At 50.5% G+C, this 27,561-nt stretch overlaps 1 protein-coding gene across 1 annotated transcript in view; it reads right to left on the bottom strand.

Annotated features, from left to right (window-relative positions):
* CTNNBL1 (catenin beta like 1) overlaps nucleotides 1-27,561 on the bottom strand; it is a 168,406-nt gene that overhangs the window by 18,220 nt on the left and 122,625 nt on the right. Inside the window, exons 12-13 of the mRNA XM_062204184.1 lie at nucleotides 4,840-4,937; nucleotides 2,612-2,692 (exon numbers count right to left, since the gene is read on the bottom strand). Coding sequence (XP_062060168.1) covers nucleotides 2,612-2,692; nucleotides 4,840-4,937 — 179 coding nt within the window. The remainder of the gene's footprint in view (nucleotides 1-2,611; nucleotides 2,693-4,839; nucleotides 4,938-27,561) is intronic.

Genomic DNA, 27,561 nt, shown 5'->3' with positions numbered 1-27,561 from the left:
CTCAAAGACAGCCCAAGCTTCACACCAAACAAAGCAGCGCATGTGTTCTGCTAGGGTAGCTCCTCTGGGACTCAGAGGATGGCCTGGCTTGCTTTCTTTTTATTTGACAGGTAGAGTTATAGACAGTGAGAGAGAGATAGAGAGAAAGGTCTTCCTTCCATTGGTTCACTTCCCAAATGGCTGCTACGGCCGGCGCTGCACCGATCTGAAGCCAGGAGCCAGGTGCTTCCTCCTGGTCTCCCATGCGAGTGCAGGAGCCCAAGGACTTGGGCCATCCTCCACTGCCCTCCGGGGCCACAGCAGAGAGCTGGCCTGGAAGAGGAGCAACCAGGACTAGAACCTGGCGCCCATATGGGATGCCGGCACCGCAGGAGGAGGATTAACCAAGTGAGCCACGCGCCAGCCCCGGCCTGGCTTTCTTAACACAGTTACACAAGGAGAAGACACAGCCTAGCAGTTAGGATGCCGGTGTGCCTCACTGGAGCACCTGGGTTGAAGTCCTGGCTCCAGCCCCTGACTCCAGCTTCCTGCCAAGGCTGAGCCCGCAGGCAGTGGGGATGGCTCAAGCACTTGGGTTCCTGTCATTCATATGGGAGACCTGGATTGAGTTCCCAGCTCCTAGCTTCAGACCCAACCCAGTTGGGCATTTGGGCAGCAAACCAGAAGATAGGTGCTCCCTGCCTCCCAAATAAAAAAAATATATATATGAAGTTATAACAAGAATTCCAAAGGAAGCTAGGAAAATCTAGAAACAGCAGCAGCAGCAGCTTCTGCATACTGAGCAAGGTGCTTCATGCTCTTTGTGCTCAGTCTTCATAAGAATTGGCACAGAGAAGTGTTACTTGTCCCATTTTAGAGATGAGCAAACCAGAGCTTGGAGAGGTCAACTCGATCACGCACCATCTCCGAGCCGGAGGTGGCAGAGCAGGAGCTGAAAAGCCCAGGGTCTCTGACTGCCCGGCGTGGGGGAAGCCTCTCCAAGCTGTCACTCCCCTTTCTAGAAGGCACTGAGTCACAGGTCAACTTCTCACTGTGCATTTATTCTACTATCAAAAAAGCCAGCAGAGTCACCAAAGGATGTTCCATGGAACCTGAGGGAGAACACGAAGTGGTGAGGGCACCTAAGGGTCCATCTTGGCTGATACCAACTCACAGCTGAGATTCTGGGAGCGCGGCTGGCAGTGTGTCCACAAAAACCCTAGGTCCCCTGCCTCCTGGCACTCCTCCCCGTCTCCCTGGCGGACACCACGGGAGGTTCTAACCGCCTCATGGCTGCTCCCTTGCAAAGGCCAGGGGAATCCCAACCTGTCCCTAATTATTCAGACAAGAGAAAGAGGACGCCAGCCCTCAATCACTAAATGTGCATCCACACAAATTACTACACCGGGAAGAAGAAGAGACAGACATAATCAAAGAACAGAACAAACGGGGGTGGGACGGGAAACCTCAGAGCTGTGTGCGCAACCTGCTGGTGTCGGGTTGGAGTCTTTGCCTTTTATCTTGCAGCGAGATCGCTGTATGAAAGCAGAAAGTCCAGTCAATCAATCCAATCAACCAACAAACATCTGAGGACTCACTGGGTTTAGAGATCACAGGGAAATCACGAGACGGAAGCCCGCAGTCACCTCTCTCCTGCTGTTCCTAGAGGAAGGCAGAGTTTGGGAGAGGAACGGGGTGCAGGCAGCAGTCACCGCCCCGGCCCACGCTCTGGTCTCTCCCAGTGCAGAGGCCTGAGGCCACGCCTGGATGGGGCGGCACTGCAACGGGCTCTCCTACCACGGAGGCTTGAGGCCTCAAGTGTGTCTTTGAGGACAGAAGGTTGAAAAGAAAATGAAGCAACCTGGCCAACCACGGTCACAGGGAAATGAGGTTTCTCACGGACTTGGAAAAAGGCAAGAAAGAGATCACTTGGTAACGTGACCAAGATGGAAGAATGTCTCGTAGGGGATGGAACACAAATCAGACAGGAGAACTACAAATTAGACGTGGGAACTCACCCTGATAAGGGAGTGCAGGTGAGCAGGCCGCAGAGGCAAAACGGAAGTGGATGGGTGAAAAACGCAGGAGGTAGGAAGCACGCCTCCACAAGAGACAACACCCAGCCCCTGTCACTCCCCCTAGCAGCCGGCAGCACCAGCAGGCGAGTGCCAGAACCCCAGATGTGCCATGCACGCCCGCTTCCCTTCTCCAGGCCAGGCCCCGCCACAGCGCCTCAGCTTCTCTGCAGCTCTATGCCGTCATCACCCTTTCTTACAATGCTTCGCTCGGGCTACAGAGGCTGCAGCTGGGGGCACCAAGACACACTCTGCCAAGGTGGTACCAGGTCACAGCCCTGCTCTTTGGCCAGATTTGCTAAGAGAAGCTCTTGGTAAGGGTACTTGTGTGACCCACCCGGACTCCCAGGTCAGACTGGGTCAAGGCTACATAGCCTTCCTCCTGAAAGGCGGTTGCTGAGACCGTCACGTGTTCTGCTCTTATGACATGTTAGATGGCACAGGGCAGTAGATGGCATCTCTGCCTCCACCTATCCCGGCACGCAGACGGGAGGGACACGAGAGACCCAGATGGGGCATGAGTCAATCACTGGCAAAAGGCAGGCAGGGATACGTACGTGTTTTTCCCCTTCGATCTTCTTGTCGGCCACCTGCATGGCACCCAGATATTTAAAATGCAGCTCCATGAGTCTGTCAACCTGCAAGAGAGATTTTCACAGGCCTCAGTGAGAAGGAGAGAGAACACCAAGGCAAGGGAGCAGAGGAACGCCTACACCTCTGGTTGTCACTCCTCTGCCACTCAGACACTGGAAGGGCTTTAGCTCAGGGACACAGCAGGACTGACCGCAGGCTGGGGCAGAACCGTCGACGGACGGACGGCACCCCAACACGCCCTTCCCAGCCCTTCTGGGCCTCCCAGGAATTCAAGTGGTTAAAGACAAAGAAAGAAAGAAATAAAAATTCAAGACTCTTCTCGCACAGGGAAGGAGCTTGAAGTCACACACTTGATATTCACTTAGAACTTGATAGGAATTTCTTTCTTCAAACTGAAACCTTTCATGTTTGGATTCTGCCCCAGAGCTGATCTTTTTTTAAAAAACGCCGGAGTAAAATCTTTTTAGTTGCTTTTGAGTTAGAAGAGAGTGCAATGAGAAAAAGTCCTTCAGCAACTTAAAAAAAGGCCCTGACTTCTGCTGGGTGAGAGCTCAAGAGTCAATGTTAAGCTCAGCAAAATCAAGCTTCAGACACGGCCTGAGGAACACTAAGACTTCCCAGAGGCTGAAGGTCGCGTGCTGCCAGCTCAGACTTCCGACCTGCCTCTGGGCCAGGCGGGCGCCCCCGTGGCGGGCGGCAACTCTGGTCGTTTTTTTTTTTTTTTTTTTTTTTTTTTACCCAGGAGCTAAGATCGATTAATTGGGGTTGATGCGTCAACACAACAAGACAGTCCGAGAAGACTGGGCCCAAACCCCCTCTAGCTAGTTCAGTTTGCAAAGGACTTTCATGTCCATTATGTCTTAAAAACAAGTCTTAAAAACATAAGTCTTAAAAACAAACAAAAAACCTGATAAGTTAGGCAAAGAAGTTGCATAGCAACCCTCCACTTTAGAAATGAGGAAACCGAAGTGCAAGAAAGAAATTAGTGTAGGTCAAAAAGGGGCTTTGAGCCTTAATTTTATGCAACTGGAACTGTTTACTCCTGCCTAGAATGAAAAAATACAGACTAGGGCTGGCGTTGTGGCATAGCAGGAGCCACCGGCTGCAGTGCCAGCATCCCATATGGGCAGTGGTTTGAGTCCTAGCTGCTCCACTTCCAATCTAGCTCCCTGCTAGTGCACTTGGGAGAGCAGAGGAAGATGGCCCAAGTGCTTCCTGCACCCAGATGGGAGAACTGGAAGAAGCTCCAGGATATTGACTTCAAATTGGCCCAGCTCCGGCCATTGCAGCCTTTTGGGGAATGAACTAGCAGAAGGAAGACCTCTCTCTCTGCCTCTGCCTCTCTGTAACTCTGCTTTTCAAATAAATTAATAAATCTTTAAAAAAAAAATACACAGACTTTCTAGATTCAGCAGCCTGTGTTCAAATTCCAGCTCTGCTACTTTTTAGCGGTGTGACCTTGAACGAGTCACATAATGCCCCTAGGCCCTTAGGCCTCAATTCCTTATCTGTGAGTGGGAATAACAGGTACACAAGGATAAACCAGACAGTGCTGAGAGGCTACACACAACAATGACGGGCCGGCTACTCTACTACGCACTCCACAGCAGCCACTCAGAAAATGGTCACCCCCCTGACTGCTAAAATCTTACGGTCAGACACGCCGGATAACATCACAAATACCCATCCAATGTCCTTTAAGGCTCTTTCCAGCTGCCCCTGACCACGGTTTCCTTATCACCGTCCTATTTCCATCGCCACTGACTTTTCAGGATGGGTATTAATGTCCCCATTTTAAAGTCAGGGAACGAGAGGCTCGGAGCAGCACACGCATGGAAACTGGCAAAAGCACGTTCAGCTCCAGGGCCCCAATCCAAAGCCAAAGCTTCCGGTCCCTTGGCTCTGCTGTGCCTCCCCCCCCCCCACACTCAGGATCCTACCGTAACTGACCCCTCCCTGCAGCGCTCACTGACGTCACCCCCAGATCCTGCTGCCAGTGCCAAGGGGAAACCCACGGGAGAGGAGGAGCAGAGTAACTGGAGACGCTGCCCAGGTCCAGAGCAATGGCGTCTGGATGCAGAAGACATTCTAGGGCAGGGCACTCAACCCAGGGCCCCTCAGAGGGCACCGGGCCAAGAGCAGTCCTAGCGCCCCAGGGCCGGGGCCCACCCCGACCGTCCCCGTCACCCACCTTCTCGCTGTCGTTTTCAGTGAATTTATTCAGAAGCCGTGTTCGCTGCTGCCCCCGCAGGTTCCGCAGAAGCGAGGCCAGAATCGAGCAGACGTGCTCTGGGTTGGGGAAGAGAGAGGAGAACATGCTGAGATCAGAGCAGTAATCATTACCTCTCGTCAAGCCTGCTCTGGCTCTGCGGCAGGGGGAATGAATAGGCCTTCTGTGACCGCTGCTATTGATTAAGGAGACAAGAACCTAAATGGTGTCATTGGAAAACTGCACCCATCTCCGCACGTGGCTCGGGGAACATCGTCAAAAGGGATGGTGTCCTCAAGGACAGCCTGAGCAGGTGAATCAAAACCAAGTTTGAATTTCTATTCTGCCCAGGACTGACTGATTTCTATTGTCCAAACAGAATCTCACAGTAATCTTCCACTTACAGAAATAACCTGTGAATAGAATAAGGATACCGGCTACGACATGAGCAAATAACGTGTAGGACGAGCTCGGCCAAACTCCCTAATTCCCTTCTAACCTTCCCCAAGTAAATATCCTGGAATTAAGTAAGACTCATGATAGGGTCTCGGCATGGTGCGGCAACCCCACCCCCAGCCCCCGTTTAAAGGTGGCTGGACTGTAAGCACATCAAAACAGTGGCGATAACAACACTCTTGGAGTTCACATAACCCAGAAGCTTCTATTATGAAATACTATTCTTCTACCCTTGGAAAAGGAGGGTAACGGAAGGGTATATTACAGGCTTCAGTCATAAAGAGATTCTTTTCTGTGAAAAGAATTTTTTCAAAATCAAGAACGATGACCTTGAAAGAGAGGCGACAGAAGTCTACTCATCGAGAAATGGCAAAGTGTATTTTGAAATAAAAAGCTCACAGCACAGACAACAAATATTCTCTTTGAAAACGGAACAGCATCTTTATATGCCAAAGTTCCCTTGGGCTCTCCAGGTCCCCTGACTGCTGGGAGCACAGGAAGCGGTCCTAGCGCTCTGCCCGCCCCGTCTCCCAGCGCTGGAGAGGGTCCGTCCTCAGCCCGTATTTTCCCTCTAGGCTCAAGTTCCTGGTTACCTCATCTCGTCCCAGGCCCTGGAAAGCCATCTGCACTGAGGACTCCCCGACCTGAACCTGCCCTCTAGAGGCCGACTCCTGTGTTCAGCCGTCTGTCGCGTGCTCCACTTGGTTGTCTACCAGCTCCTTTAAACCGAGTGTGCCTAAAACCGAGCTCCACACTGGCAACCTGGTCCTCCAGTTTCTCGAGACAAAACCAGAGCAGATGTCCTTGGTTCTCCTCCTTCTCGTGCATCCCACAGGCAACCTGGTCAGTTTTACCTTAAAATTCCATCTGGTATCACGGCCTTCTGACTGGCCCCATCACCGCCACTGCTCTGGCCCACACCCCGTCAGCTCTTACTGACAGACTCAACAGCCTGCCAGTGAGGCTGCTTCCCGCCGCCCGCTGTGGCCTAGCCTCCACAGAGCGCTCAGTGCGACTCCTCAGGCTAACTAACACCTTAAACGCCCATCTCGTTACTAGCCCCCAATGGCTCTCTGACTCACTTAGTCGAAACGGTACTTCTCATGCCAGGCTGCGCCTGCCCCAGGGCCTTTGTGCTTGCTGTTGGCTCTGCCCCCAGTGCTCCTCGGCAGATGACCTGCATGGCTCACTCTCCCAGTCCAGCCTTACCTGACCCCACTTCTCCAGGACCACCCTGTTCAAAGACAGAATGCCCAAGAGTGGCTGGTCTCCAGTCTTATCTGCTTGGTTTTTCTCTTCACCACTTGTTACCTTCTAAAATACTGGATAATTCATTTATTTTGTTCTCACCTTCCTTTCCTTAGAATATCAGTTCCATGAAGGAAGACAAGGATGTTAGTTTGCTCTGATCATTATCATATCCCCAGTTTCATAACAGTATCTAACACATGCAGGTACTTTGGAATTTGCAAGAACAGAAGAGGCAGGCTGGACACAAGCTGTCAGTGCTGGTGGGTGAATGGATGTCTTACACATGCCTCCGGGCGGCTTGCACACTGCTGTATAAAGCCCCTATCCCAAATCCGGGGTACTGCTACCTCTGCATTGCTAGTATGTTCCCAAACTATTCAGTTACCAAATGGCCCTTAAAAGTTTTTGTTTTGGGGAGTAAATGGATGACTTTTTCTTACAGAGCTCCCAGTTTCAATAAAATTTCTCTAATAGTGGATTCAACCTTTTATGTGAAAAAATACAAAGTTTTTCTTAAAATATGCTGTGGACAGAGGTATTAATACCTTCTCAAGAGCCCAGGTTCACTCCCAATATCTTTCTTTCAGTTCCTGTGTAAAGCTGGGAACTAAGGGACACAGTCTCCATTTCCATTTGCTGTGATCACCTCCGGGGGTGCTGGGGGGTCGGGTGAGGGCTGAAGGTAGAGAGTGGAGAGAAAGGACCCTGCCCTCACAGGAAGGTCAAAACCCACCAGGAGCCCAGGGCAAGGACAGTGAACTCAGCTTAGAGGAGGGGAAGCAGGACAAGAAAGAGCCTTCTTTGATGCGCAGGTCAGGGAAGCGTCCTCTGACCTCTGCGTATGTTGAGGACAGATTCAAGGCAGGAGGAGAGGGGACAATATCAGTTCTGGATCCTTGGGCTAAGCAAGTAGGATGCAGCTCTGACGTCCCCATCTGGCGAACAGATGTGGACAGACCGTTAGAAGTGCAGCGAATTCCAACAAGCTCAGCTCGAAAACTTTGAATTTACTTGGCACGACAGCTGGGAACAAGCTCCAGGTACACATATGACAATCTGACAAACCACGGGGGAAGGAAAAAGCCATCAGAGCCAGAGTCCTTATGGATTATCCAAGCCAAGTCTCTCACCGGACAGACGGAAAAACCGAGACCCACAGGAAGTGACTTGTCCACACAGCTAACTGGTGGAAGAGGAAGAGTTCAAACTTCAGCTACTCAGCACGCACTCATGGGCCAGCAAGTGCTCTTTGCCCAGCAAGGGCTGGGTGCTCAGGGCCCAAATAAACCACACAGCATACCTCGCCTGACAGAGCTCCTCATTTAGTGGAGAAAACCCAGCAATGACAGGGCTGTGTGGCAAGTTTCTTTACTGCAGCAGGCACAGGGGACCAGGGGACCAGGGGATGAACACCTCACCTAAAATGATTCCCATGGAGGGTAGTGAAGAACTTAAGATCTCAAAAAGCAAAAAGAAGACCCAGAGCATCAGAGACGGAACATCCCAGGCAGGAGGAACATTTGCCAAGGCCAGTTTGGGTGGTGCTGCCCACACAGCAGGTAGGGAGGCCAGGTAGGCGAGGCTGAATCATGGAGAGAGGTGGATAAGGACCCACCAGGGACTCTTAAGTGGGGAGAGGCAAGATCAGATCTGAGTTTAGATCAGTCTCCTTAGCGGCTATATTCCTTTTAGCCATCAAGATTAAAAAACGCTTCTCTTTCCTGGTGACATTTCTGTACTTCCTTCTCAAGGTTCCTTCTTTGCACTGGCTGTTAGGAAACCCAAAGGTGAATTTGTTCTCAACTACAGGAAACAATTCTTCCCACTGCTTTATTAACGACTGCCTCCACCTCCCACAAATGGATCTTGAATTAAAGGCAACAGATGCACATGGTAAATGCCAGACTATACAAAATCGTATAAAATGCACTCAGTATATTCCTACAGAGCACCTACCTTTGTATTAATTTTTTCCCCATAATTCTCCCTTTACCCTGTTTTTCTCTCCCAAGGAAAACTCAAAGTATATACATTCTTACATTCTTAGGGGGAAAATCCACTATATATATATATGTATATATATATAATATATTATATATCTTAATACATCATTCCAAATCAGGACACACACACTTTATTTAAGTGGCTATCTAGTATTGTGCTGAAACTGTCTCCCATCATTTAACTAGCATCCTGTTCGTGAGTATTTTAGGAGGTTTCCAGTTTTGGGTATACTGTAGGGACCATCCCTGTTCATATTCTGGCATACTTCTACATGTATGTTCTTACAGCGGAGACCTAGAAGGCCATCAGTGGGTCAGAAGGAATTTACATACAGAATGTTGACGGACCCTGTCAAAATGTCTTCCAAAGCGTGTGCTGCTAACACTTCCACTCCTAGTCCTCACTCAGGCTCATAACCCCTGCTAGAAATCATGACTGCTAGATGAAACAAGAATCCTCTTAGAATGCTTTCGGTCTTGTTATGTGTAAGGTTAAGCATCTGTATTAGGGTTCCCCAGGGAAGCAGAACCAATACGACAGAGTCGGCCCTGCTTGTCTGTGATGTCTGTAGTACCTGTGGCTTCAACCTACTGCAGATAAGAAATATTTGGAAAAAAACATTTTGTACGGAACACGCACAGACTTTCCCCCTTGTCATTACCCCTGAACAACACCGCAGAACAACTACGTACCTGGCATTAGGCATTACAAGTAAGCTAGAGAGGACTTGAAGTGTACAGGAGGATGTGCAGAGATTATAAGCAAATGCCATACAGTTCACGGAACAGACTTGACATCAGCAGGTCTGGGTTTCTGTGGGGTCCTGGAACCAATTCCCCGTGCATATGGAGAGATGCCTGCACACGTGTCATACAGAAGGATATCACGAGGGACCGGCTCCCGTGACTTTGGAGGGTAAGGGCCCGAGGACCTGTCTGCAAGCGGAAGGCCCAGGAAGTCTAGAGAAGCAGGGGAGCCGACTCCGGGGCAGAGGGGCAGGAGCAGCTGACATCCCTGTTCAGGAAGAGGACACCCTCGCCCTTCTCCTGCTCTTGGCTCTCTCTGGGCCCTCACGGGGCGTGGGTGATGAGCCCACCTGCACCCTCTGGACTCAGCCTACTGATTCAAATGCTCAGCTCTTCTGGAAACAGCCTCCCCACTAACATCTTACCAGCTACCTGGGTAAGCTGGTCAAGCTGGGTAAGCTTGAGCCCGGTCAAGGCCACAGGCAATGTTAACTGCCACCCTGTGTTACTGACGGATTGTTTTGCTGTTTCTGTGAACTGCTGGACCTTATCCTTTGCCCAGTTCAATTTCTAAGAGGTCTTTGTAAATGAAATTAAGGATATTCCCTCTTTTCATGTATGTCTGAAATATTTTCCCTAGTATGATGAATTCTTATTTAAAGCTAAGATTTAGTGCCCCCACAACGTTTTGTTGTAAGCTGCTTCACGTTCCTACTTAAAGGTAAGTGGGGCAGAATAACAACTGTCACCATTTTTACTGTTAATCTACGACAGCAGGCTTGTTTGAGTCTCTACACCATTTTCTCATCGAATCCTCACAACGAAGTTATGAGAAGGCACTGGTCTCTCTTGCTTTACAAACATGGACTCCAAGGCTCAGAGAGGCTAGCTCGCCCTCTCAGGACCACATGCTGCAGCAAGCGATGGGAGTTTCTGTTTGCATCCAGGCCATCCGACTACAGACTGGAAGCTCTGTCGGGTGATATTTCCCACAGGAAACAGGCAGTCATCAATGCGGTTAAAGAAGGAGGGAGGATGGGAGCTGGGGTCTAGTCCTGGTTGCTCCTCTTCTAGTCCTGCTCTCTGCTGTGGCCCGGGAAGGCAGTGGAGGATGGCCAGGTGCTTGGGCCCTGCACCCGCATGGGAGACGAGGAGGAAGCACCTGGCTCTGTAGTGGCCACTTGGGGGGTGAACCAACAGAAGGAAGACCTTTCTCTCTGTCTCTCTCACTGTCTAACTCTATCTGTAAAAAAAAAAAAAAAAAAAAAAAGGAGGCAGAAGACACCAGCAGTTAAATGCCTGAAAACACGCCTCTCGGAGGCCCACTGTGCCCAGAGACAGGCACCGTGAGGATGTGCGTTTTTGAGAACTTAAGTTTTAATGAGAGTGAAAGGAAGCGCGAGGCCATATGGAATGAGACACGAGTTAACAGCCCCTCTTCTTCAGTTTACTGAATTAAGCCTTTCTAGAAGCGATTTCTGTCAGAGTTAAATAAAGAAGAGACCTTGGGTTTCAGGCAGTTCCACAAATACTGAACCAGAACGTCTCAATAATTTTCCTTTTAATCTGATTAGGATGGATAAGAAAGAGCCGCGAGAGAATGGGCTTTATACACTAAGATGGAGCCGTGGGGGTGCAGGGGAAGGGTACCGCGAGCTGTCATTTCCGGAGAGGAAAAGGTAATGTATGGAAGAACCATCATTTTTTGGCTCTAGACCATATTAGCATTCACTTCCACAGTTCACCCCCGCTCGGAGCAGGAGCTACCCTGATCGATTGCAGTGTTATACTAAGAGCAAATGACATTTACCTATTTGTTTGAGATTTTAGGTAAAGGATAGACTGTCAATTTCAGAAGCTGCCTAGGTGTGTTCCTTCTGCCTCTCTATCTGGCCTGCCACAGGTCACTGGTGCCTGCTACTAGGGAAACACTTCAGCCACCCCAAGTTTTATACGCACAGACACACACACCGAGTTTCATTAGCTACTAATAAATGTAGCTTCTTTAAGAACAGATTTCAGCCCAAGGTGGTGTCAATTTTTCACGCACCAAGGAGACGGGGAGAGCTGCCGGCACACAGAGCAGAGCAGATAACAGGTTTATCTGCTGGCCAGCGCCGCCGAGCTGCTCTGTCATCTCGACAGGATACAATGGAGGTGAAGGATGGCTCTGGAGCTGTCACTGCACAACGTGTGGGTGCGGTAGCTCCACGGCAGAGAACAGCGCACCTCTAAGGCAGGGCCCAGGAAGAGAAAGAGAGAGGGAGGGAGGGAGGAGGGGGATGGGGAGGAGGAGAGGGGGAGAGAGAGGGAGAGAGAGAGAGGGAGAGAGAGAGAGAGGGAGAGAGGGAGAGAGGGGGAGAGAGAGAGAGGGAGAGAGAGAGAGAGAAACACACACAAGGCTCCATAAGGAGAAGGCCAAGCAGATCTACATTTTTAAATCCCTAGGGAGGGAAGCAGGAGGGAGGGAGGAGGAGGGAGGGAGGGAGGTGTCTTGGCTGGGCGGGAGAGCAGTATTGAAGCTGCGCCAGCAGGAGTCCCTGCCTGCTGGGCGCCCAGCTCAACAGTCAGACACCCCGGCAGTCTCAGGCTCCAATTACCGAGGCTGCCTGGCAGGGTGGCCGCAGACCACCCTCCCCCCAGCTCAAGGCTCCTCAGGGCTCCTCCAGGGCCATTAGCGATGCCTTAGAGCCCTGTGTATGTGCGTGGGGGCTACAGGTTTGCTTCTCAGGGGGCAATGAGACTTTTGCAGCGTTCAGAGCTGGAAGAAAGTTAGAAATCTTTGGTTCCACTTGCCTGGGGTTCTGAGCAGAGGGACAACAGGCCTGAGGAGGGACCAGATCTGCCTCTGGGCCACTGCGGTCTGGACCTGTGGCTGCTGCCCCCCAAACCGTGACAGACCCTTCCGAGAAGTGAGGGCCTCCTGGGCACTTCATCCCACCCAGACACAGTCACCAATGCAACACCTGCCACCAGGCTTCACGGCGTTCTCATCTCCTGGTGATGGCTCCTTAGCTAAGAACTCCTGGGGGCCGGGGCAGGGTGTGTGTGCCCCGAATGAAAGCTCTTGCAGGGCTGCACAGACTGTGCCAGTCGCTCCAATTTTTGTAAAGAGTGAGAAGACCTACCGTGTCTCATCCTTAATCTTAACACAAGTGCAAGGTCTGCATCCCAACAGGTGTTTGGTTAACATCACCTCTCTGTGAGGAGCTGTATATCCACAAATGGTTCTCCGGGCTCCCATGCTGAGAAAGATGCACAGGGATTTGCCCCACAGCCACTCCGTGGATGAGTTAACCATGTGTGGGCCATGAGGCCCAGGCAGATGCGCATCCAAATGAGCACTCAGCGTCTGGCTAAAACACGGCATGGTGCTTGCTGTGTCTGTTTCCCTACTTGTAAAATGAGGCTGCCCCTCCCATCTGTGACATTCCTTTAATCAGCTGAGCTCTCTGCCCAGTCTGCGCCCACCCGACGGTGGTTGGAGAGCTGCTCTAGTGAAAAAGTGTACAGCAATTCTGCACCTGTCACAGATCCCCATATTGCGTCCTGATCACACGGCTCTGATGAGTGTGTTTCAGTCGGCCTTGGGCACCCTCACCAGCCCCTGCTGAGAAAAACAGGAAGCGAATCGCTTGACTTTCTCAGCTTGTAGGGCTGTTTTCTATAACTTGGGATTTGTTCTAACCCTAAAATGGAGCAAGGCCAACTTCACTTGACTCTCTAATCCCACAATAAATTAAAAGTAAGCGCGGGTGGGTGGCTGTCTATACAGCCACATAATACAAGATTCTGGGAGACCTGCAGACGGCTCTGAGGCAGGGAGTGGCTATTTACCAGTGAGCTAAGCAGAGATGGTCCTACCTTCTAATAAAAATAAATGAATTTGGCCATGATAATCATTTGCCGTTTGATCTTGCTGTAAGAACTGAAAATTACAACATGGGATCTGCAGAGAAAATGAAACATCGTTTTTCTTTCTTGACTTTCATAACCTCAGGACAGTTACACGGCATGAAGTGGTACCTGCATCAGCCATTCCTTTACTCAGAATTCTGAGTGCCTACTGTGCGCCAGGCAACGAAGCAGGTCCTGGGACCGAGGAGACGAAGGACAGCCCACTCTGGGGAAGCTCACCACCTTCCGCGCCAGGCTGCGGAAGAAACTCACCGAGTACACAGCTGACTGGCAGGCACGGAATATACACAGCACACAGGACGATGCCCCAGTGCGGCTGCAGGAGGAGGGGGAGGCCTACGGAGGGCCGGCCACACGGCAGGAGATTGGGAGGTCAGGACTGAGACAAACGGCATACATTTTCTCAGACTTCTGGGAGAGAGGCAGAGCTGGAAGCACCACGTTGGCAAGCAAACGGCTGTGAGCTGACAGCCTCACATTTCTGGTGGCAGAGTTGGTAGATGGACAGAAGCCAGGATTTGGGGTTCTCTGGGCACACTTAATTCTGGAAGGCAGGGATAAACGGAACACTACCTATCCTAACAAGTCTTCCAAGGTGGGGAGCGGTGGGAGAGTCGGGGACAGAAGGAAGGAGGAGTCAGGGCACACGGTACCATTCCCATATTTGATTTCCTCATCCTTCTGTGCTAAGAGAGGGCTCCAGAGCTGGGGGGTGTCCTACTGGGACCTCTGTTGAAGTCCGAGTCTGTTGGGCAGGGAAAGGCTACGTGCCCCAGAAAAGACGACAGGTGCCTGCAAGGCTGGGCTGCAGGAGGGGCCTCCAGGAAACCTTGGGCAGAAGGTTCATTCACCCATTCACCTAATAGATAAGGGAATCCTACAAGGCACAAGATACAGTGCTGGGGGGCGGAGACAATCAGACGTCGATTCTGCTTTCCAGACACCTCTGGTCTAGTAGGTCTGGAGTTACATGAGGGAGAATGGTAAGGAGTGAGGTGATGGGTCTGTTAGCAAGCTTGATCAGGTGATCACTGCGGAATGTATATCAAACATCAAGACGTATACCCTGGACACATACACCGTTTCTGTATGTCAATGACACCATCATGAGGCTAGTAAAAGTAAAGATATAAGGACAAGTGCTGCATTGCATCTGCTGCTTGGGATGTCCACATCCCACCCTGGAGCGCCGGTTCAAGTCCTGGCTCCTGAGATGCTGATCTAGTTTCTTGCTAATGTGCCTGAAAAGGCAGCAGGTGATGGTCCAAGTCCTCGAGTCCCTGCCACCCGCATGGGAGATCTAGATGGAGTTCCTGGCTCCTGGCTTTGGCCTGGATCAGTCCTCCCTGTTGAGGGCACTCTGGAAGTAAACCAGTACAGGGGAGGTTTGTGTTCTCTCTAAGGAAAAAACAAACAAACTTTAAAATAAAATCACATTACAGAAAGTGAATGGGGAAGGTGCAAGAAGGACTGATGGAGCAAACACTCTCCCAGGGAGGGCGGCGGGGAAGACTGGTGGGAAGCAGGCATTTGAGCGAAGCCTTGGGGAACAGGTGCAGGGAGCAGAGAAAATGAGAGCAAGGGTGTTCCAGCCAGAAGCTCCAGCAATTCAGCGGGAAAGCTCGGGGCATGGACAAAAAACTGGGAAGAGACCAGTGTGGCGGGGGGAAGAGAGAAAGAAAGGTAATGAGGTTGGAAAGGTGGGGTGCAGATCGTGGATAAACGTGAGCCTGGACTATGATGGACCCTAACCCCATCCTGATGGCATGGCATTTAAACACTGGCCCACCCAGCTTCGGAACCTGCACCTGCCTTCCAGTAGCCCGAATGGCTAAGACCTACATCCACACGGGTCAGCCAGAGGTCTATACTTAGGATGGAAATGGTCCCTGTACTTCAATCATCAGCCCCCTATCTTGACAAGATCTTACAGGGCCACTTTAAAATTCACGGCCACGTGGCAGAGCTGCCTTTGTTTCCATGGAACATCTAGAGTCAATAGCTCTTTTGTTTTAAGGAAATCTTACAGCCGGGTTCTGTTCTCGCTTCTAAAATTACAGCTGTCTCTGTTTTATTGCAGAACCTTGCTGTCCACCGACCCTCTGCTCCCACAGACGGGCAGAAGTCCTGGGTTCTGGTAGGATTCTGGATGCAAACAGGATGTTTAAAACACCCTAATTAGATCGATCTTGACTTCAGCAGTGGCGGCTGGAATACAGATTAATCTGTTCCATGCGTGGCACCAGCAGCTGAAGTAGCAGGAGGCCCTGTCAAATCAAGCTCTAACATTACACTCCTCTGCCTTTATTATTATTTTTTTCCCCTTTTTACGTTTCATTATAATGGACATCTGCCTAGCAGGGGATGTGGCAACCCAAGAAGAGTCACGCTTGTGTGCTCTGCCACTCCAGCTGAATACTGATGTGAGGCAAATCAAACACTCTTCGCAAGACAGATGGATCTGTGTGAGCCTCTATATATAGCCTCTTTAACACACGCACAGAATCCATGCATCCCAATTCGTCACAGCCATTGGCTGAGTACTGAATATGTGGTCTGCACTGGGGCTGGACACAGGGGACTTCAGGAGGAAACCGGAATTGCACACCTACTATGTGCCTATGGGTGCTGCACATGCATTACCTCAGTCAAACCTCACAACAGTCCTGCAAGACCCATTTTATTAGTCTCCCCATTTACAAATAAGAAACTAGAGATTCAGGCAGGAAAAGAGATTTGCCTCACAGGGTCTCACAGCTAGGAAGTGACCCAGTTAGTTCTACTAGAATAAGATGACCATCTCCTCCAAGAGTTAAACAAACTCAGCGGGGCAAATACATAAACAGACACTTTAACTTGATGACAATGCAAATAAAGTCACAAGAAAAGTTTCATTTGATGAAGCCTTCAAAATAAACGAAGCCCTGGGCGGAGGTTTAGGGAAGGTGACCTCGCACCATGCTGACCACGAGCACCCGCATGCTCCGGACAAGTCTCTCTTCAGTTATCACTGGGTCTCTACATCCTTGTCTGTAAAATGAGGGGCGGCCTCAGTCATCTATAGGGGCTCCCCTCAATTCGATTATAAGATGCTCAAAAAAGATGCGGACATCCACCGAGTGGCCCAGCAATCCAGCTTCTAGGTATTTGCCTAAGGGACCGTGAAAACGTGATGACAAACAGACTTGTTCTAGAACATTCATGGAGCTCGATTCATTGTGATCAAAACCTTGAAACAGCCTGTCAACAGGAAGAATGGGAAACACATGTATATGACGGAATACTACTCAGCAATAAAAAGGAACAAATCATTAATGCACGTGACAGCCATGGACAAACCGCACGAGCGGCACATGGAGGGAAAGCCTTCCCCCAGAGAGCACGCACTGTGTGAGTCCACTGACGGAGGCTCTAGATGAGGCTGACCTCATCTGCAGACCCCGAACAGTGCTCAGCTCCGTGAGGCAGGGGAGGGATCCGACTACCAAGGGGCATGCGGGAACGTTCTGGGACGATGGTCATGTTCTGTATCTTGAAGAGGCCGCATTTGTCTAAATCCATCCAATGGGACAAGCTGTGCGCTCGGCAGTGTTATCTAAATTATAAGATGCTACGTAAACGACATCTAGAGCTATCACTAATGATATGCATGCCAAAGTGCTTAAGGGTAAAGTATAATGCTGTCTGCAACTTTCTTCCTGCATCAAAAAATAAAATGGATGGATGAGAGAGGTGGATAGACAGCTATGTGGCAACACAAACGAAGCCCAAAGCTAACTGTAGAATCAAGGTGCTGGATAAGCGAGTACAGGTATATTGTACAGATCTATCACTGTTGAGTTCTTTCAACTTTTTTGTATGTTTGAAAAATTTCTTAAGAAAACATTAAGAAAGTAAGAGAAAAGTGAGATGTGAACTTAGAGCATCAACAATAGGATTTCTAAAGGCTATTTTTCCAAAAAGCAATTCTTGTATGCCTATTGTTTGAATGCCTTTTCCATTGAAATAGGTCCACTGAAATTCACTTAACCAGAAGTACAGCTAAAATCAGCCCATTATTTTCATTTCCAGCTGTGAAGAGACTCCACACACATTGCCTGAGCACCTACTAGGCGCAAGACAGTATGACAGAAGTTGAGTCTGGTTGACCCATTTATCTTCATGGCTCCCATGGGATTCTTCTCTCTCTTTTTCAGAATGTCCTAGCAGCACTGGGATTGGAAAGTGGTGAAGTGCTACCTTACCTAATTTACAGCGCTGAGTCTGCGGGAAGATGTGCCTCACAGCAAGAACAGGGCACTGTACTCAGGAACGGCTTCTTTGTGCTCCACCGCTTTTCCCCAAGAGCTCGGAAGGAAAGAGCCAGAATGACGACAGCACCCAACACCGCCTCACAGGGCTGGGGCTGAGAGCATGAGGTTCCTTGGTCGAGAGTTCATCCATCAGGGAAGGCCCATATCTCTGATGGGCTGAGGAGAGACCATGAGGCCTTAACTACCGCGTGTGAGCAGCAGCCTCCTGGGGAAGACAGCTCTGGGTTGCAGGTTTTGTCTCATTTTCTGTGTGCTGACTTGTCAGTGAGACCAATGTCATCACTCCGGGGGCCGCATGTGGCCTGGGGAGCACCAGGAAGAATGAGCTGGGTCCCAGTGACTTGAGGGACTCAGAGGAGGCCTGACCAAACCCCGCCCAACAGAGGTCTTCTGGATATCAACCGCAGCAGCTGTCAGTCACCTACCCAGTTCCATTCTCCTTCCAGAAACTGAACCATTTTATCAGAGGAGATCATGTGATCAGATTAAGAAATCTACCAGCCAACCCCAAATCAACAATTCCTTCCCTTATAGCTGGGTCTGACCATTGGCTCCCTCTGGGTCAAAGATCCAGGCTACACTGGTATTTGAGACTTCCAGGAGGGGACGTGTTCCTTTTCTGCAATTCCCTCTCCCCTTTTTGCCTTCCTGCTGTTTAGAAAATAGATGTAATAACTGGAGTTCTAGTGGCCACCTGGGACCACGAGGCAATCTTGAAAATAGAAGCCAGGCACCTTTATAGGTGCTTGGGGCACATTCAAAAGCAAGTGAATGTCCCTGGCTCCGTGATAAGGACGGCAGAGCAGAAAGACAGGAACAGCCCAGGCTCCTGACGATGCTGGGAAGCTGCCAGGCCAGTCCTGCCGCCCCCTGGACTGGGTTTACCCAAGAAAGGAATAAGTCCCCATGTGTTCTATTTTGTTTAAACCGCTGCTATTTCTTTTCTTTTCTTTTTAAAGGTTCATTTATCTATTTATTTTGAAAGTCATCAGAGAGAGAAGCAGAGACAGTGAGAGAGAGCTTGCATCTGCTGGTTCACTCCCCAGGTGGCCGCAACAGCTAGAACTGAGCCAGGCTGTCTCCCACGTGTGTGGCAGGGGCCTAAGCACTTGGGCCATCTTCCACTGCTTTCCCAGGCCATAGCAGGGAGCTGGATTGAAAGTGGAGCAGCTGAGACTCGAATCGATGCCCTTATAAGATGTTGATGTCACGGGCTGCGGCTTTAACCACTAAGCCACAACACCAGCCATAACCACTGCTATTTCTAGTTTCTTTTTTAAAAGATTTATTTATTTGAAAGTCAGAGCTATACAGAGAGAGGAGAGGTAGAGAGAGAGAGAGAGAGAGGTCTTCCATCTGCTGTTCACTCCCCAATTGGCCGCAACGGCCGGAGCTGCACCAATCCAAAGCCAGGAGCCAGGAGCCTCTTCCAGGTCTCCCACACGGGTACAGGGGCCCAAGGACTTGGCCCATCTTCTACTGCTTTCCCAGGCCATAGCAGAGAGCTTGATTGGAAGTGGAGCAGCCAGGTCTCCAACCGGCACCCATATGGGATGCTGGCGCTTCAGGCCAGGGCTTTAACCTGCTGCACCACAGCACCGGCCCCTCTAGTTTCTGATAGTAGCAATCAACTGTAATCCCTGGCTGACCTGCTCATCCAATGGGGCCTAAGAGAGACTGTGTCCTAGGAGCTCCCGTGTTTACTCCCAGCAAAGCTGAGTACACAGTCTGGCTCCTTTGTGGAAGCAGCCATACATTCCAGTGGGGGAAAGCCTAGGCCCAGAAGTTGCTGTTGGTGGCAAGGCACATTCCTGCCTTCCCACCCCACTGCCTCCAAGGGTATGCTAAGAACACTTTCCCATTATTAAGCATAGACTCTAGAGAACCTGGCTAAGTTATTACAATGATTTTTTAAATGAATCTGCATACTTGTATCAGCAGGAATAGCTGTCCGGGTTCAGCACTTTCACTTCCACGGATCCTCAGCCTGGCAGCGCTGACCCCTGCACCCCAGGGTTACGTTCAAGAGCTGGCATGAGACAAGTGTCCCACCGCCCTGACGGAGTCTCCTCACGGCGCCAGTCATGCACCAGGGCAGCTGGCTCACGTCAGCTTCCTACATCACGCCACCATTAGGATGCTGCCTCTCAAAATTCATTTGAACTGATTGTGGCCCTGACGCTCCTCCGGGGTTTGAAAGTGCATTGTACGGTTACCATGCCTCTCCCTCACCCCACCAACGAAACACGTAGTTCTTCGATCCTAAAATGAGACAAGCAGCCTGAATCTTTGTGCTTTTCTCTTGCACGGAGAGACCCTTTCGATAGCTAGCTCATGGTGATCTCCAAGGCGGGGAGAGCATGACTCGCTGCGGCCTGGACCCTTCACTCCAGGTGAAGCCTGCAAACCACACTGCTCCCACCGCCTCCTCATCACCCACCCCTGCTCTCCCACCTTCCCACTCTGCAAGCATCCACCCGCCCAGGCAGGACAGCTGATCACCACAGCCCTAGGGCAAGGGGGTGTTTTGCACGCCTTTCAAAGCTTGTGTTAGACAGATACAGTTTGGAGGAGGCCGGGGAGCCTGTTTCCAGGGCCTTCTGGGAACGGTCTCAACCCACCTCTTCACAACTTTCATCTTATTCAACAGTCCTGCCTCTGCGCTCTTCAAACCGCCGCTGTCTCCTCCTCCTGTTCTTTCCACATTAAGCAGCAAAGTCCCCTTTGAGCTGCCGCAGCCGCACCGACTGCGCAGCTCCACAAACACTTCCTCCTCCAGGCTTCGGGCTTCGGCTGATTTCCACAGAAACCAGAAAAGGCTGCCTGCAGACCCACGGTGGCCCTCTGTTCATTTTCTTGAAGTCTGACTTCTTAACCCCTCTTCCCTTCAGCCAGGCACGCGGCGCAGTGAAAAGATGCAAGGAATTTCAGGGCTGTACTGAGGCCTTTCATGTCTCGTTGGAGACTCACAAGCTAAACCCTCGTACAACCTCTCAGACAAAACCCCCTGGAAAACCACACAGGCATCCCTGTCGTGACCATGCGCCGGGATCACGTCCAGCAGCGCCCAGACCCGTCATAGGAGGGGTAAAGAAAAGCTAGTTAATGCTGATGAAGACTGATCCTTGCTCCACTTTACTAAGGGGATATAATCAATTATGTATATTAGCAAATCATTGAGTTCTTGGTCCTCATCATTTGCTCACATGCTAATATTTCTGCAGCCAGTGCGACCACTTCACAGTTGTACAAATAAAGGACACGGTCTGTGAGACCTACATGTCTTTCCCCAGTGGGTCTCAAGAGGGCAAAACATTTACGGGTGGTCTGTGCTGAGACCATGCTAGGTGCTTCCCATATTCACAATGTGTGACCACTCTGGGAGTGAACTGTTCTCCCCTTTTACAGATGGGAAAAACAAAAGGTCCAGAGTAATAACGTGCTTCACCCAAGTTTTCAGAGCTAGAAAGAGCCACAAACTGATGGATGATACCCAAGACCAGCTTTGCTTCTACTGCCCCAAATCTACCTTTCTAGTGGTGAGCCATATATATCAGCACCTAGCTTTCCAGAGTGCTGCTTAGAACTGCGCTGTGAGAAATAAGCAGAGAGCCCATTTTGAACAAAGCTATAAACTCAAACTCCAATGTCCCTTCGCTTTACCCAAAACCGATGGCTCTGGCAAAAGCTGACTTCAAAGCAATTTCTGTGAAACAAATCCTACTGTCCGCCACTATGGACTCCATGATGCATTCCCAAGAAAGGAATTCCCCAGCCTGCTTTGTCATAACTATTTGGCAAAGGGGACCGATGAGCAGCCAGAGGAGGCATGGCTGCAAAAAGGTAGTGGCAGGCCCCTGCTGGGAGCGGTGCCCTGGGACTCCACCAGCCTGGCCAGTCAGTGAGGCACCCGCATCGGGGCCACGGGAAGAATTCCTGCTCCCAGGAAGCCTCCAAAATCACCCTGGGAGCTCCCAGAAACTCCGTGTGGCAGAGTGGGGCACGCCGTGGCACAGGGAGCAGAAACAGAGACTTGAGTCTCTAGCACGATGCCAGTGAGCTCAGTAATAACCAGACACGCACTCCCTCTCTGGGACTCGGTTTCCCCAACTCTGTGCTGAACAGTCCTCCCTGATCTCAACACTGATAAAATTCTTCTCCCTCAGGCCGGCACCATGGCTTAACATGCTAATCCTCTGCCTTGCGGGGCCGGCACACCGGGTTCTAGTCCCGGTTGCCCCTCTTCCAGGCCAGCTCTCTGCTATGGCCCGGGAAGGCAGTGGAGGATGGCCCAAGTCCTTGGGCCCTGCACCTGCATGGGAGACCAGGAGAAGCACCTGGCTCCTGGCTTCGGATCAGCGCGATGAGCTGGCCGCAGCGGCCATTGGAGGGTGAACCAACGGCAAAAAGGAAGACCTTTCTCTCTGTCTCTCTCTCTCTCACTATCCACTCTGCCTGTCAAAAAAAAAAAAAAAAAAAAATTCTTCTCTCTCCTTCGGTAGTTCTCAATGGCACGCATGTATGTGTGTTTGTGTGTGTGTGTGTATGTGTAGGGGTAGTCCACTGTCAGAGACATGTTGCAAATCTGATGTGTGCTTGTCATGACCAGGGCTACTACAGGGCTACTACAGGCATCCAGTGGGACATGGCCATGGATGCACAAGACAGTCCCCCAGGCCCCACAGTGATGAATTGTCCAGTTCAAAATATCAATAGAGCCAAGGTTGGGAAACCCTGATCTAAGCTATTTCTGACATCTAATGATGAGAGGCTGAACTATCAATAGATTCTAAAGTTAACAAATGTATTCCAGTTAAAAAAATGCTTAAATCCATGGCTCCTGTTCATGTCAATTATTGATTTTGTAAATTAAAAATTCCAGATAGGAGTTAAAAAATACAGGATATGTACCTAAGTTTGTGTTAAAATATTCTAGGAAAACATGAAACAAGATTGGCAAAATGTTAATCACGAAAGCTAGACACATAACAGCTCCACATGTAATTTTCTCTACTTCTGTATATTTTTGAAGATTTCAATGGGAAAAAAGGTGTTTTTCCCTTCTGATTGAGTCCATTTAAAGAGCTATAAAAGTTAAGAGGGATTCCAACTTGCCCCATTCCAAGTGTAAGACTGGTCCTTGCCTGGCAGAGCTCACAGCTGAATGGAAACAGGCAAGGCACACAGGGTGCTGCTGGGAGCATAAGACATGGACTTGCCCTGGGACAGAAGGGGACAACCAGGAAGGGCTTCTGGGAGGAGGCAAGACTGAGGGGTGACATTAAAGGACATATAATCAGTCTCACAGAGAAGGGGGTGGCAAATGGGTACCCCAGTCAAGGAAAGCGTCAAATGTGAAGCCATGGAGGTGAAGCAAGAATAACACAGGGCACAAGCACAATGGCTCAGATTAGTTGGAAACAGGGCCAGAGCGGAGGTCACGCAGATGAGCTGAGATTTTCTCCTGGACCTCTATTAGGAGGGCTTTGAAGGAAGTGTGACCAGATGTGTGCTTCAGGGGCACTGAGGCGGCTTATCTGTCTTCCTAGACTGTGCAAGGGACAAAGGGTAGACTGAAGAGAGGCTTCCAACAGCGAGCTGGGAGAAGGTGGTGGTGAGCATCTGGGTGGGGCGGGGAGGAACTGCAGGAAAATCAAACTCAGGAGGCATCTGTTATGTTATTCACCGCTGACGTCATCAAGTGAACTCCAAAGCGGCGACAGAGGAAGGGAGCTTTGCCTTCGGAGACCAAAAGCGCCATCGACACAGGAGAAGCGACGCAAGATCCTGCAGCAGAAAATCAAGGAGCAGCCCTGCGGAGAAGAGGGTGAACGAGCGTCTCCCCAGGAGGGCACCAAGTGCCAAGGAATGGCGGCTGGGAAAGACAACAACCTGCGGGCCGCGGCTCCCTCTCAGTTCCTTTTTTGAAGGTTTTAGGTACACACAAGAACCACGACACTGGGGCCATGGCCACAAGCCAGCTTGGGCTGGTTTAGAAGGCTGTCCTCATCCAGGTCCTCTGCCCTCGGGGTCACCCTGACAAGTCTTGATGCAGATGGTCAGCAGTCTGCCTCCACGAGCTCGGGCTCAAAAACCAGACTGACACTGGACTGACCCTGTATCAGGTCTGACCGCACTTGCACGGGCCTCCCCAGTGCCCCAAACTCCAAAGCTTCCTGCTATGTTTCCCCACTCTTTTCCTGGAAGCTCCCCTATCTTATGCTTTAACATCTCATCATATGCTTTCCATAGCTCCTGCTCTCTTAGGAGGCTGCTTAGCACACTAGAGCACTACGTCAGCCTGATTCTAAGCCCGGCCCAAGCACAACTCGCCTTGCCAGTGTTCCTCTTATCTAATCCAGAACCTTCTCCAGGCCCCGACTGGGGAGTGAGAGTTCAGCATTGTTCCGGACTCCTTACTTGGCCACCTTAGAATAAACTTCCTCTCCACACACGACCATGGCTTCAATATTCTGACCCTCTGACGAGCACAGGCAATGGACTCATCTTGGTTTGGCAACAAGACCATGCCACTGGAATGCTTGCCACGCTCAGGGCTTTGTATCTGCCACTCTTCCTCCTGCCCTTACGCAGCTCCATTTCTTGTCCACTTGGGAAATTCCTATTCACTTTCAATCTTTCTAATCATTTCAGGGACGTTTTCCAAGGCTCAGCCCACGCAGCCTGGAACACAACTTCTTCCTCAGTACTTCCAGGTGCCACCTGTACCCTCACATGCAGTCGATTTTTTTGCCTGCTGTGTCCCCACAGAAAGGCGAGCATCTCTGGGGCAAGGCCGGGGGTGCTCCTCTGTGTCTCCCAGGGCCTACCTCTTGGCCTGGCATGACCAGGTGTTCGATAATATTGGCTGCAGAGCGGGAGAGTGAGTGCACTTACGGAAGAGGCCAGTTGGCTCTCCTTTGTGCCACCTTCCCGGCAGGGGTTTTCAGACACTTCCTAAATGACTCCCAGTTCTGGCTTAACTCCGTGAGCTGTGCCTTCTAAGTTATCAGGATGCGTTTGGATGTGGGCATCTTTCATCTTCAAGCTTAATCCAGAGCTCATTACTTTCAAAATGCTTTCTGTCGTTGGGGTCTTTTGACAGAGATAAGACCTGCTGGGAGTAGATATTTCCAGATCCACTTCTTAAATAAAATAAAGGCCATCTCCAAGGGACTCCCGGGTATGTGTGTGGAGGAGAGGGGAAGGCTGTCTTTGTTAAGCATTTACTAGACACCGCAATAAATCGGTGAGGCAGATATCAATACCCCCAAATTACAGATCCCTGCCACTCAAATAGAGGGCAGAGGACAGGCAGCAGGGTTTGGCTGGAAATCCGCCGCCTACAGCCTCTCCTCAGCCCCACTGAAGCAAAGTCTGCGTGTGACGGCCCCGGCGACCTGTCTGACGGCAGACTCTGAGCGGCACCTCTGGAGAGGAGGGCTCGGAAGGCCATGCGGCTAACTGAGCGGCACCTCTGGAGAGGAGGGCTCGGAAGGCCATGCGGCTAACTGAGCTGCCCAAGGGGACCCAGGTGCTGGGAGCTGGGAGTGGAACTCCAGTCTGTGTGTGCTTGCCTCATGATACTGCTCCTGAGATCCATGCCAGCTATGGCTTAGAAAAAACACTTCTAAGTTTTTTTTTTTTTTTTTTTTTTTACAGAGTGGACAGTGAGAGAGAGACAGAGAGAAAGGTCTTCCTTTTGCCGTTGGTTCACAATCCAATGGCCGCCACGGCTGGCACGCTGTGGGTGGTGGCTTTACCTGCTATGCCACAGCGGTGGCCCCACTTAATTTATTTTTTAAGGTTTATCTGAGGAGCTGGCACTGTGGCATAGTGGGTAAAGCCACTGCCTGTAGTGCTGGCATCCCATATGAGCACCAGTTCAAGTCCCAGCTGCTTCACTTCCAATCCAGCTCCCTGCTAATGTGCCTGGGAAAGCCGCAGAAAATGGCCCAAGTGCTTGGGCCTCTGTACCCATGTGGGAGATCCAGAAGAGGCTCTTGGCTCCTGGCTTCTGATCGGCCCAGCCCAGCTCTGGTTGTTGCAGCCATTTTGGGAATGAATCAGTGGATGGAAGACCTCTTTCTCTCTCTGCGTCTGCAACTCTGTCTTTTAAATAAATAAACAAATCTGAACTCTGCCTTTCGAATCAATAAATAAATCTTCAAAAAAATCTATTTGAAAACCAGAGAGACAGACAGACAGAGACAGAGACAGATTCTCCAACCATTGGTTCATTCCCCAAATGAACTGGGATAGCTGGGATGGGCCAGGCTGAGGCCAGGAGTCTGGAATTCCATCCAGGTCCCCCACCTGGGTACAGGGGCCCAAGTATTTGGGCCACCCACCAGTGCTTTCCCAGGGGCATCAGCAGAGAGCTGGATCGGAAGTGGAGCAGCTGAATGCTGGCATCACAGGAGGTCCAACCTGCTGAGCCACAGCATCAGCCCCAAATTTTCTAATTTTATTAGTATCAACAGCTAACATTACATAGTCACTGCCTTGGTGATTAAGTCCTTTGACTTTTTGTCTTTGAATGTCTCCTTGAGAGACACTTTAGGTTCTGGCAGGCGTTAATATGAGCTGTGTGCACAATCTGAGAAAATACGTACCTTCTTTGGGGCAGTTTCCTCTGTAATAAAACAAGCTAATGACACCCTACAGGGAGTTGACGTTAGCAATACTGATATCGCGAGTATACTGGAACAAGGCAAACAAAACGTGAGGCACCACTCCCGTCGCCATCAGCCACGGCACCCTCACCCTGGAGACGCGTGGTCAGGAAAATCAGCCTGTTAACTAGGCGAACAAACATTGTTTTCCAGAAGTTTGCCAGCCAGCAGGCATACTTAACACGGACATGATTTATTAGTAATCAATACATTTAGGAACATTGTAGGCATTTTTTTTTAGTGATTATCAAAATGATATGCTTAATTTATTTTACAGTAACCCTGCAGCAAATAGGGAATGAATTAACAATCATTTTCTTTCTACTGTGGAGCCAGGGACCAGGAAGAAAAGCAACAGAAAGAAAAAGAGTAAGGACTGTGGGAGAGGCAGTGCAGGCGACTGCCCTGGGGTCCGCGTGTAGAACTTTCCCGCAGACAAAGCACATCGGCCATACGTTATCTTACCCACTCCCCTTGACACATCACTGTCTCCAGCTTACAGGTGAGGCAACAGAGGTTCAGAGTGAGCCAAGGACTTGCCCAAGCCTCAGGGCCCAAGCATCAGTTTCAGCAAAACAAGGCTACAATTCCACAGGCAGCCCTGGGCTCCTTTTCTAGGAGGCTACTGGAGGGATCTAAAGATGCTGTTCTCACCAAGAGATGCTCAAGCTGCACAGTCACCCCCGTGACCTTTTCACAGCCGGGCTCGCCAGCCCCATCCCCAGGGGTGACCTGTGGTGCCCAACACCAACACGCAGGCCCTGTAACAGATGGCGCCTAACAGACCAAAGGGCTGCTTCTCTCAAAGCCCATACCTGGGAAAAAGCTCTGCTTGGGGCTCCTTTGTTTGGCTACCTGGAAAGAATGTTCAACATCTTTCCAACCTCCTCCTTATGCTAATTACAGCTCATCAGCATCTGGACACCCACAAGCAAAATCAATCTGGCTACAAACGCGAGCCAAAGACATCTTACTATTAAAAAAACCAACAAGTAGGGCTGCAACATGATTAAATACACAGAGCATCCCCCCAGCACCCTGCAGGCTGCTGCACAGGAACACCACAGCCAATCTGACAGGGTCCAGGAGGGTGGGCACTCACGACCACCTCACACACGTAACCCTTCTCTCCGTGAGCTGGGAAATAAGTACAGGTTGATTTGTAGCTCATCCCCTCCCACCATTACCTCTTCTGTCAGGTGCCTGCATCTAACACATTACATTATTTTAAAAATGGTTTCAGAAATGTCCATTTGAAAGTTCCCCTTCTCATGCTACAACCAAATGGATGTGGCCGCGTTGGCCTTCAGTTCACAAGTCATCTCCTTACGGTCCTCAAGC

Source organism: Lepus europaeus, chromosome 10 (genome assembly GCF_033115175.1).
Source record: "Lepus europaeus isolate LE1 chromosome 10, mLepTim1.pri, whole genome shotgun sequence".
Taxonomy (NCBI): domain Eukaryota; kingdom Metazoa; phylum Chordata; class Mammalia; order Lagomorpha; family Leporidae; genus Lepus; species Lepus europaeus.
This window is presented reverse-complemented; position numbering and strand designations above follow the sequence as displayed.